The 12,694-nt window shown below is 37.3% G+C and overlaps 1 protein-coding gene across 2 annotated transcripts in view; it reads right to left on the reverse strand.

Moving 5' to 3' along the window:
* Window positions 1-10,797, reverse strand: part of MED13 (mediator complex subunit 13) — an 84,228-nt gene extending 73,431 nt beyond the window's left edge. Inside the window, exons 1-3 of one of the 2 annotated variants that reach the window (XM_074342693.1) lie at window positions 9,968-10,796; window positions 7,946-8,180; window positions 18-186 (exon numbers count right to left, since the gene is read on the reverse strand). In XM_074342693.1, the coding sequence (XP_074198794.1) occupies window positions 18-186; window positions 7,946-8,180; window positions 9,968-10,033 (470 nt within the window). In that variant the 5' untranslated portion in view covers window positions 10,034-10,796. Of the gene's footprint in view, window positions 1-17; window positions 187-7,945; window positions 8,181-9,967 lie in introns of both variants that reach the window. The other variant, XM_074342694.1, reaches the window with a different exon arrangement.
* Window positions 10,798-12,694: the final 1,897 nt, after the last annotated feature.

Raw genomic sequence — 12,694 nt, forward strand, 5'->3', positions numbered from 1 at the left:
TAAATAAGATAGCTTACCTTTTATTTATAGGTTTTTCATCTTTTTCATAAGGCTTTACAAACCACTTGCCAATTCGTACAAAGTTCCGGTTCATCAAACACCGTTCCAACAGATTGTGAACTGCTTTAAAAAGCAAAGTACGACATTCATAGGAAAGTCCATTCTCCCACACTCCATCTTCCTCTTCTAGAAGAGAAATGAAAGAAAAAAAAAGTAAAGTAGTGACACTATACCTACTCTGAACCAAGTAAAAAGAGTTACAGTTTAATGCCTAAGTTCATAAACCGTACTTCATCTCAGAATATTGAGCTGCAATCACTTCAGTATCTCTCTAGATATTAAAATATCAGGTTTCAAAGCTACTCCACTGAGAATAAAAGGTCTAAGTGCCATGTATTCTATTAAATTACCTGAAAATTACTTTCCCATTGTATAAAAAGGCAACAATATGTTGTAAACTTTCTGATTTGGTTTCTCTATCAATGAAAAGGACATTTGCATAACCTGGGAAATCTTAAACACTCTGTACCTAAGATGCTCATTTCTAAGCTGGCTCACTTGTTACTTTGCCCTAATCCTTCTAGTCATTCACCCTGCCAAAAAGACTAGCTAGTTAATAATTAAACTCAAAACATTTTATGTCCATCAGCATTCTAATCCACAACTAAAGTATAAAAATAAGCAATGAATTAAAAAAAAGGAAGCTTTTGGCAAGAGCCTAACAAGCAGTGCATTATCAGCCATCTTCGGTCTCATTTCAACCAAATGATTTCCATAATTACTATTCAACACAGGATTCTCTACTTGGGGGAGAAATTTAAAAATATAAAGACAAATTCTGATACAAAGTTATAGTGATCTTAACTAACCGTATTTTGCCAACAAATCAAATCGGACACTCCAAGTTACAAAAACAAAAAAATTAAGTCATTTTAAGTATGAACATAGTTCAGAAAAAAACTTTTTACTCTATCCATCTCATGCCTATAACAAAGCATCCAATGAGCTCTACTACAAATGATAGCTACTGCCTTCAGCATTTTATCTTTTGCAATATTTTAAACTGTTATTTCAAATATAACTTAGTATCCTTCTACAGCCTTTATGACTTTATAAACATTTTATAAATACGGCTCTTCTTCCAAGTAAGTAAAAATAAATAACCTTTCTTAATTCAACACTAAAAAGGTATATACCATTCCAACAGAAAAATAATAAACTGACGCTTTTGAATAAAACAGAAACACATATTAAGAGTGACACATAAAAAAAAAAAAGTGTGACACATGGTTTATATTCATAACATACTACAAATGGGTCGAATAAACATTAACTCAAAAGCATAACGACAGTGGACTTTAGCTGCACTAGAAATTCATGCCACTACAAAGGTTAATGTTGATTTTATGTTCTTTACAATGTTTCCTAAATTACAAAGTCTTTCTTTCAAATCACATATTTGTGTTTTTTTCTAAGAAGGTAAGCTTTAAAAAAAAAAAAAAATGAAGTAAGCTTTAGAAAATGACAATACTTAAGAACTGAAATAATTCTTAAATCTTTAACATTAAGCATTAATATTAAAAAGTTCTTTACATTTAATATTTATTGACATCCTTATCTACTTCCATTTAAAGCCAAAATTTTACAAGTTTCCCTTTATTAAAGAAAACAGTAGGCTAGGAGAAGAGGGAAGCAGTACATAATGACTTCACTTTAATTATTTAAAAGATCTAGATCACAAGCATATTTGTGAGTTGCTGAGAGGAAAAAAAAATGAATCTTTCTCAATCTGCTTTCAGCCTAATCAGGTTCTATTTTTACCATTTCAAAATTAAATAGCTACATTAAGAATTGTACCTCAAATTATGTGATTTGTGATTACTAAAAAACACATATTCTTAATTTCAAGAGAATTATGCTGGGACTATCTCCCAACTCTTTACTTCTTTATAATCTATTTAGTGTACTTTTATTTTTATTACCTTTTACCTCAAAAATCCTTACCTTCTAAGAAGCACTAAGAAGTAACATTTGTCACACACAAGTAGTCCCTACAAAATCTTTTTTCTAACTACTGCAGTTTTAAAACAAAAATCCAAGACAGTTAGCCATTATATATCAAAGTTGTACAGTCACTATAAACTTCAAACATCAGAAAATTATTCACTTAAAACTTGAGACTGAATTCACCTTCTTCCCAAAGAGTAAATAAACCTTTAGAATAATAAAAGCTACAATATAATTTATATAAATATTCACACAAAATTCTAAGAACTATATAGTTTAAAAAAAATCTATTTCAGTTAAACCTATAGTTAAATGGTTTGAGAATACTAAATATAGTTTAGAAAATTAATCAGTATTAATTTTCAAGCATTTCTCCCTAATTGCTCTAAATTTTTTTCCAGAGAAACTCAGATGAACTAAATCTTCATTTTACATTATACTCTCAGATGCCAACAATTCTCATTAACACTGAATGGGAGTTTATACATAAAACAAAGAACAGACCACCTGTTAGCATTTTCTAAGGCCAACAAGATCTTAAGTACATCTTCGCCTACATGGCAGGTGACCAAGCAATCATTACACTAAAGTAACATAACTTCATTTTTCATGGCTAAGGAAATAATGGTAAGTCCCAGTAACACTCAATGAAAAGCTGGAAGGTTTTTGGTTTTTTTTTTTTTTTGGTGGGGCAGGTGTCACTTAGAAACACGAAGCCTACTAAGCCAAGCTTCTAATATCCTGATATTATTAATAACAATAAAAATACTTCTCTACATGTTGTAGTCAGAGAAATAAAAAGTGAAATGGTATAACCAAACCACCCAAGACACAGTGATATGCACCTCTTACATTAATTAAAATAAGTCCTTGATTCTCAACACCAGCATTATAACAGGGAAGGGAAGAAGAGGGGAACACATGGCAAATCTTTACCTAGCTCTTTTGAACTTAATCAACCATAGCCTAATGGAAAAAGTCCACTTAATGCATTTAAATAAATGTTTTCCTCCTCCTGTATCTGTATCCCCAGAGAAAATAGTTTCAATTCTGTGTTTTTAGTACTTTTCCATTAACCTTAGCATTAAAACTCTTAAATATTACTTGAAAAATTTTCACAAAATATTTATTTGAAGAAAACAATATAAAAGATCAAATGCTAAATTTTATTTCCACAAGATATTTTTTTCTGAGGATACAGATTATAGTGAGGCCAAAGTATGTGACAGGTCATTAATATAATTCTCCATGAGGGGGAAAAAAAATCAAAACCAAAAAACTGATAATACCCAGTCCTTGTACTCAGTTTTCACAAAACTGACATCTTTAAACATCTTTACAGCAATAAACTGGTAAAAAGGGAACCTTTTTCTAAATATTTCTGCCAAACTATTAAAATGCAACATACACCAATAAGTAATAAATGGGCCATGGTAGAAAATACCATGTATTCCTTGAAAGAATAAAGAGAAATGTTTAAATGTCAAGTTTAGTGTTTGTCTTGAACAACTGCCCATTCATAAGCCATTCATTCAACAAATATTACTGAAGAGTCTTAAATTGGCATCATTGATCAGCAAAACCTGAAAAACATATTAGGCTGCTTTTAAACCAAAGTTTATCTTTGATTTGAAGGTTTAAAAGATACACTTTCTTGCTCAAAACAGACAGTACACAGAAGAAATACAGTAAACAAAGTTGTCCCAAGACTAGCAAACATGAAAAGTAAGGGCACAGTAAATTATGGAACAGAAGACAGACATGAATTAACTCTCTTCAGGTTACCTGGGGCACAAAACAATTCTTTAGTTCGGCTAAACTTAGACTCCTATACTTGGCTATTTATCTACTTGTCAATTCTGTTAAAGCTGTTAAATTAAGGTTAAATTCCACTATAATTAATATCCTTCAATGGAAGCATCCAAAATTAAATTCTGAGACTAAACAATGGCCTGTTTACTTTGACAGTATTTATGATGAAATTGTTACAAGGAAAGAATCTGGACATGTCGCTAAAATTCCGTATATAGACCGCAGGAGCCAGGAAAAATATTTTTAGCCCTGACTGAGTCTGTTTTTTTAGTTCTCAAGGTATCAAGTTTTCTCGAAGAGTCTCATCACATTCTAGCTTACGATAATTTTTTTTTAAGATGCAAACTTTGGGAGATGGAATAGTATTTGTTTTTATTTTTGTTTCAAGGGAAAGACTAAAAGCCAATGATGACAGCAATAAAATTCCAAAAAGGTTAAGGCACAGAATAAAAATACTCAGAAAACCCTTCTCCTTCAAGGACGCACTAAAGATAATGAAACAATCTTGTTCTGAAGCAAACAAATGGTACACTCAAAAGAATCAATCGGTCCTACCCACTACAAAGACTTTTGACCAGAGGTTAATTAAGCTAAAATTTTCCCACTACCACTTTTACACTTCTGTCACACAACCACCAAATACGGTTTGCTACAAAGTTTAAATCAAATTTAAAAGGCTGTAATCAAAGAAGTGTTTTATTCCCTAATCTTTTTTCTATCAAAACATATCAGTACGGATCCCACTATCCATTCTCAGAGGAAAAAGAGCAAAAAGAAAAAAGAAGTATGTGGCTTTGGGATTCAAGGGCTATTATGAACAAACATCCTTCTGGAATATTACAGTTAGGGCAATAGTAGGTAGTAGAAATCCTGACCCAGAAATCATTAAGTCTTTGCAAATTACTAAACAGTACTGACTACTGCTACAAAACTAGTAACTGAGAGTTTAAAGTATGTATCAAAGCAGATTTAGCTTTTGTAACAGAATTATACCAATTAGCAATAAAAAGTTTATATTCAATTTCTACACATCAGCAAAACTTGAAAGGAAGGTGACCCAAACACATGCTTCGTGTAGGAAACAGGCAGAAATTTAAAACACACTATGGAACCTGACCAGACTCTTCAGAACTATCAAGATCATCAAAATAAAGCAAGTCTGAGAAACTGTCAGTCTAGAAGAACCGAAGGAAACATGACAACTAAATGTAATATGGTGTCCTTGATGAGATCATAGGATAAAAAAAGGACAAAAATAAAGGAAACCCAAATATTGATCTTAGTTAATACTAAGATATTAATATTTGTTCATTAGCTGTGGAAAATGTACCATTCTAATGGACAAATGTACCATTCTAATTCTAAATGTACATTTTAATAAAAGAAACTAGTTGAGGTTTATTCAGGAATTCTCTATACTTTCTTTGCAGCTTTTATGTAAATATAAAACTATTTTAAAATAAAAAGCCAATTTAAAAAAAATACACTATGGATAACACAAGGAGGTAAGTAAGCAAAGGCAATTCTGTATTTTTAATATGATCCTTCAGTTAATAAGAAAAACTGAGAATTCTAATCTGCAAAAACCTTCCCTCAACAAGAAGAGCAATATTATCACCATAATCACAAACATTTCAGTAACAAGATGTGGTAGGTGCTGAACCAAACAGAAGGACACTGCCGGTAAAGAGCAGACTCAAACTAAATTAACCAGCTTTTCAGTTACCACCTGGGTCCTTCCGGTTCCCCTTTCCTCACTGCTACACCTCCGCTTGGAGCTCAGGATTGCCTCCTACAGCTGATGCCACCCCTACTGTCCAGCTGCTCTCTTCTCAGGGGAGCTTAAAAGAAGGGGATAGAGTGCCACAGATGGAAAGAAATGAAAAAGGGGTTAGCTAGAGAGACAGAGGCAGACTAATTACCCCAAAAGGGAGGCAGACGGTGTCCCTGGAGAAAGAAAAAGGAGAGACAAATATACTCCATCTGAAAAGACCTTATTATTCCTTAAGATATGTCTGATTTAAGTAACAACATCCAAAAGTAAATGACAGGTTAAAAAAAAAGTTAAAACATTACAAAAATGCCACTGGCTACACAAACTGTTTAAAACAGTACAGGACAGACTTTGGAATAGTAAAAATGGATTACATACAACTAATATATTTTGGTTTACTATTTCACTTGCTTTCACTCTGGTAAATTCTTAAAAGTTATTTACCATTCTATGTCATTTACAAAATCTTAACAAAGCCTAATCGTCCAAAATTATTTTCATTATGTTTAAATCAATATTTTAAATTTTTAAAAATCATGCTAAAAAACAAAGTTAAATGATAAGAATTTTTTTTAACTGTAACCCAGTTTCAGGAGAAAACATATTTAACACATAACATGAAACTTAGGGGGAAAAAACACACATATAGTATTTTAAAATACAACTAAGTTTTTAATTTTCAAAACATTTGTCCTACTATGGCAAAACTAAATACTATGTATCTGTTAAAAGCATCTTTGATTCCACAAAATGTATTTCATGGAATGTGTGTTGGCAGGGAACGGTCTGTTTGGATGCTCTGCCAACTTTATTAAGACGTGAAACCCCCAGGTCAGAATTATAGTTTACTTATAGTTATGAACAACATTAAAAAATCTTCAAACATTTTGGTAAGGTGGTTTTTATGACCACTTAAAATAAAAATTAAAATAATTCAAGCATATCCAAGTCAATGAAAAAAAAAGGAAGCTGGCAGGCTTAGCTTTTGGCATGACAATTACAAAGCATCATCCTGCTGATGCTGTAAAGGAATATTATGCCCTAATATATATATGCATATATTATACACACATACATAAACATATACAAAAACACATCATTTAGTGTATTTAGGAATATAATACATACTTAAAACTAAGGCTAGACTCTCCAGTAGGATCTTACCAGGAAAGCTGGAAAAGCTCAAAAGCATTTATCATAGAATTGCAATCACTCTCAAAGTATTAACACTGAAGAGTTTGTTCATTAGAAGGTAAAAAGCAACTACTAAAACAAATATAACACACACATTCCTGCACAAACATCGGTTCCACTAAGTGTTTATTTGAGATAGTCACCTGGATTATATTACATCCAAAAATAAAACAGATTCTATAGGTCAAATGGACAATAACAAATTTCAGAGTACTCGATTTCAAATAAGAACTTTTTTTTTTAGTTATCTAAAAATCCTAAATTTATCGGTCAAGAATCATTATGTTACATCCCGCTGAAGTCTTTGGTACCTTGCAGCAAATTAACCAAGCACATTTCTATCATCAAAGAATCAGTTAACACTGACTCGTACATTCTAAGGTAAACACAAGTGTCAGGAATTACATGAAGAGCTGTAGTTTCTCCTTCTAAAGTAACATTTGGTACTAAAAGTCAAGAAAATAAGGTGGAAGTAGTCTCATTGCTTTGCTCATAGTAAAAATAGTTCTGTGAACCTTTTTTAGATTATGACCCCTATGTCCCACTATAAAAGCTAAACAAGTTGGCACTGTTTCATATTAAAGATAGTCTTTGGTGCAACAGTATCTGGAAAAAAAAAAAAAGAATCACTTCAAGAATAACAAAATATATGCCTTCATATGTTAATAAACCACAAATAAAAATAACAAAATAACTATATGCCTAGGAAAAAGATACATGAGAAAGTTACAATAAAACATTTCTAGACACTCCTACAATTGTTTGCATATTCATACAGGAGAGGGCAGTGGCAGAATTGACTCAAAAATGAGTTACACTTGGCTTCAAAGGTACTTATGATTTTGTTAGGAAACGCTCCCCAATTCAATTTTTCTTAGGATAATTAATGTAACATATCTTCCTTGGGCCCAATTCATGGTGAGTAAGCTAGGTGGTGGAAGAATAAAGTTATCCAAGGCTTAAAAAACCTGCCATGATACGCATAATTTAAATAAAATAAAATAACCACAGTGAAATAAAACATGACGCTGAATTTTTATCTGGCTTTATACCCAACAATGCCGCACTAAAAAAAGAAATCCTAATTTGTAATATAAATATTTTGGGGGAAAGTGTACAATACTGCTATATCATTGGTTAGAAATAAGTTGCTTTCACCTGACAAGTCATGGTGAATAAGGTCAGCAAAACTGGGGTCTTCACCCCACCAAAATATCCACAACTCTCTTCTTCCAGGTCTTTGATCTCGCCGCCAAACACCAAGTACATCTGCCTTAAGGCAGCGACTAAAACTGCTCAAAATGGGGTCTTCCTCTGTCACCGGAAATAGAATAGGGGCAGAAGTTGGGCCTTGCCATACATATCTTTTCCATTTAATTCCAGTCAAGTCAGCCTGAAGAAAAGAAAGCATGGTTTTTTTATTATTGCATATTTCACTCAAAATCAAAAGTACTCACTATTGAAGTCCCTTATTTCATTAAGGCATTATAATTTTTCAATATATGCTTAAGATATCAAAAGCAAGCTGACTGGGGGGGACCTTTTAATTCTGGTAATTCAACAACCAAAAATTAAAGGAGAAAAAAACAGTTAAAAAATTAACACTGGCATGCCACTGAATAGTAAGTCAATAAATATGTGTCCTAAGGAGAGAAAAAGAAACTTAATATTAACTATGAACATGTACTTTAATATTGTACACTGACTAAACATTTGCAATCTGTCCCAAGTTCTAATTGGTTACATTTGTTCCTTGAGGTCAGACTTACAACAAAAAATTAATTTTTTAAAAGACTCGTCATTCCACGTTTATAGAAGCCACGGCTGTAATGAAATCTAAACTACAACCGAAAAATTCTTGTTAATTCTTTACATATCTCTTTTTGAAGTTAAATAGCTGTTCACAAAGAACCGTCAGATTTGTGCTAGTCTTATCTTCAAAGAACCTGATCCTAAAAGTACCAAAAATAGACAGAGTTGGAGAAGACAGAAATGTAAAACCTGCTGTTTGTCTTATTACACCTGAAGAGATGCTGATTAATGAACATTGTATAAGAAAACACTTAATAAGGTGGGTAAGGGCATTAAAAAGTTCAATTTAGCATCCTGAAAGAAATCCATCAGAGCGAACTCGGTAATTCCGTAATATAACTTAAAGGTGCAAAGCATAAAGTGCCAAAACTGAAACTGCTGATACATGACTGGCAGTTTACACTTGCCAACTAGTTGTGCTCCGCCCACTCAATTCACTCACCTATCACACACTCTCTTAATATTTCTCATAGGACAGAGAAAATGAAAAAGGAAAGTCACCGAAACTTTAAATCATTGATGAAGCTAAGCTACTGTCCAACTGAGGACTAAATATTTGCAACAGTTGGTACTTTGGAAGTCTTTTAACTATTGGATGTTCCCAGACCTGAGCCAACTTACACAACTGTCATCCCTACATCCAGCTTCCCCTGACTTTTCAATAAAAGGAGGAATCTCCTCAAAACGTTCTAAAAACGCAGGCAAAATATAAAAATATTTAGTGCAAAACCAGAGCACCTCCCCCATAAGTCCGCTCCAGTCTCACACAAACATAATGCTCTAATAAAAGCAAGATGACTAGAAATTGTCAAAATGGCAAACTGTTTTCAAAGTTTAAAGAGAAAACATATGAAACGGCATCTACTGTTTTTTACACACAGTCTGAAGTCACCCAAAGAAGAAACTAACCTTCCGTTAGTTTGACTCATATAAAAACACGTAAAACGAAAAGAGGGTTTTTAGTGCATAAGTTCCGGGGTCCGGTTTATTGGGGAAAACCAAATTACCAGAGTGAGACAGTGGCAATAATGGAAAGTGTGAAGAAGAGCTACACGGTCAGTAAGGAGAAAAGCAACAGTTAAGCAAGAAACACACAGGGAAATGCTAGTGTCCTGCCAGATAAGGAGCCCAAGTTGAGGACAAGACTACGGTGAGAAAAAGAGAGTCAGAAAAAAGGCCGACACTCCTGAAGCAGAGCCCGGGCTGGTGCGGGGCTGGCCGCGGCGCAGGCTCGGGCTGGGCCTAGCCCGGGGACTCGGGCATCTGGATCCGACCCGGACCCCCTCCCCCACGGCCCAAGGGCGCACCTCGCGGCCCCTCCCCCACCGCCCGCTCGCCGCGGCCCCCGCCCGCGGCCCGGGCACTCACCAGGCAGAAGAGGTTACAGTGACAATCTTCCAGGCTGGCCCCGTTCGGCACGAAGGAGGAACTCATCGTCCCTCACAGCAGCCGCCGCCGGCGCCACAACCCACCATCCGCCATTACCGCCGCCTCCGACCAGAGGGAGAAACACAGACACCGGGGAGGGCGGGGGGGTGGTGGTTGGGGGGGCGGTGGAAGAGGAGGCCGCCGGGCCGCCCGCCCTCCCCACCCACCCCCCCGCCGCCGCGAGCAGCCCCCGCCGCCCGGCCGGCACCCAGCCGCCCGGGGCCGAGGGCCGGAGGCGGGAGGGCCGCGCCGCGCTCGCCCCGCGGGCCGGACTGCGGCCGCCGCGGAGCCCGCGGACGCTCGTCCCTCTCCGGGGGACAGAGGGGATGTGTGACCCTGCCACAAGAAAAATAATAAGTTACACAATAAATAATTAAAATTGAGTCCGAGAAGGCAGAGCCCAAGCCCCGGAGGCTTCTCCCGGGCGGAGAGGCGCCCGCAGAGGGGCTGGAAGGGCGAGAACCGGGAGAGAAACCCAGGCCCCCGGCCCGGCAGCGGCGATGTCCTTAAGCCCAGAGTCTCCTCAGTGGCGGAGGTGGTGGCGGCGTCTGCGGGCTCAGACCATTCTCTGGCTATGTCTTCGTGTCGCCCCTGGACCAAGCCGGCCTAACGTCCGCTCTCCTGCGGCCTCACCGCCGGGACGCCGTAGTCTCCCCCATTTTGTGGGCCCAGCGGGCGGTGTTTTTCCCCCTTTAATCCGAATTCACGGGTTTTCCCTTCGCTTTAATGGCGGCCACAGGGACCAGCTCGCCCTCTCTGCTCGCCCATTGGCCGTCTGGAGGTCACGTGGGCGCGGGCTCCGTTGGGAGGGGGAGAGAGGAGGGAGTGAGGGAGGACCGGGAAGCTTTCAGCAGAGGCGCTGAGCCCGGGGGGACGGGGCAGCCAGCTGGTGTCCACTAAGATAGCGCCATCTGCTGGGTGCCCCGGCCAGTGTAAAATGACCCGGGACCCTGGCCCTAATATTTTTCCGTGCGGGTGAATTTACAGTTACAAGAGAGTTCACATCAAAAATCTGAGAATTACGTTTGAATCAGTTTGAATTCTTTGTAAGAGAAAGTGCTGCAAAAATTCCAAGCCATTCTCATTTACTCAGCAAGGCAGCTGGGGTGCAATGCAAACTTCTGGGCTTGGGAGTCACACAATCTGAGATAGGACTCAGCCGCTTGAAAAGTTGTGATACTAAGAAAGAAACACAAACGAAACAATATAGCTTTGTGGTTAACAGCCTGGGAGTTAGAGCCATACTGTCAGGGTTAGAAGCTTGAGCGAATCACTTACCTCTGTGTCTCAGTTTCCTCGTCTGTAAAATGGGGAAAACATATCCCCTACCTCACACGGTTGTTGTGGTAATTGAGTTAATACAAATAAAGTGCGTACCCCAGTACCCGGCACAGGTAAGCCCTGTTTGGAGTTATCTATTATTGTTGTCATCATTGCCTCGTGATTATTGTGAGAAGTGAACCAGTGTATGTAACGGGCCCACTAGAGTGTAATCTCCGTGAGAATCAGGACTTACTTTGGTTTACCGCTCTATCTCTAATGCCTAAAATAAAGGTTCCTAGCACACAGTAGGTGCTTGATATTCGTAAATTTGCAAATGAATGAATGGTAAGAAGCAGGAACCAAATAAAACGTTCATTTCTTTCCCCACAAAACATTCAGTTTCTTCACTGAATTACCCTTCGATGTAGGAGTTTACAAATTTTTTTCCTGAGACTTTTAGAGGTGAGAGGAAGAGAGAAACAAAGAGATGGGAAGAAGGCGGGAGGGAGGAAGGGAAGGAGAAAAGGAGGGAGGAAGAAGTAAACGTGATTCAAAGTTGAAAGCAGCGAATTAGGACTTACCCTACCCTAATTTTAAATCTTAATTGCCTCTATGAAATAATGGTGGATTCTTCCATGTCACTTCTTCAGACACGGATTGAAAAGCATTCCTCATCTATCCACTGATTCATCTATGATGGTGAAGAGTCCAGATCTTGAAGCCAAAAGCCTGTAGAAGTTCTGCCACTTAACTAGTTGATCTTGGATCAAACTTGACTTTAGATCAGATTAATTTCTATTACTCTTTCTCATTGTACAATGGGGATCAAAAAAGTACTTTTGTCCTAAAGTGTCTGGTGGATGAAACTGTGGGCATAGGGCTTGCTACAGTGCTTACAAAAATGTTAACTATTAATATACTTTTAAAAATCATTATTAAGCATTTACATGCTCAAATCAGTGTGTTCGTGGTCTATTCTAGGCCTGGAATACAGATATGAATAAGACACGTGTATATCCCTAAAGATTCCTGAAGCAAGACAATAAAGGCACATTTCCTCCAGAATAAGATAAAATACAATATAGGTAATTGCTTGAATAAGGTATGTATCAACTATGGCACAACAGGAGTGCTGGAGGAGGAGCACCAAAGTCAGAGAAGGCATCTTAAAGTAGGCAGCATTTGAAATCAGATTTGAAGGATAAAATGAATTCTTATAAAGCCCTTTGAAGCAGTTAAATCTTATTAAACCCAATTCAGAACCAAAGGCCACATATCAAAGTCAATTATACAACCAGGACTAATTCAATCCAGGAGTTCAAATCAACTAAGGTCCACATCCTTTCTGAGTTCCCCAGCACTGGGAGATGGCAATCCCCAGACCCAACAAGATAAGAGACCCTC

The sequence above is a fragment of the Camelus bactrianus genome, chromosome 16 (assembly GCF_048773025.1).
Source record: "Camelus bactrianus isolate YW-2024 breed Bactrian camel chromosome 16, ASM4877302v1, whole genome shotgun sequence".
Lineage (NCBI taxonomy): Eukaryota > Metazoa > Chordata > Mammalia > Artiodactyla > Camelidae > Camelus > Camelus bactrianus.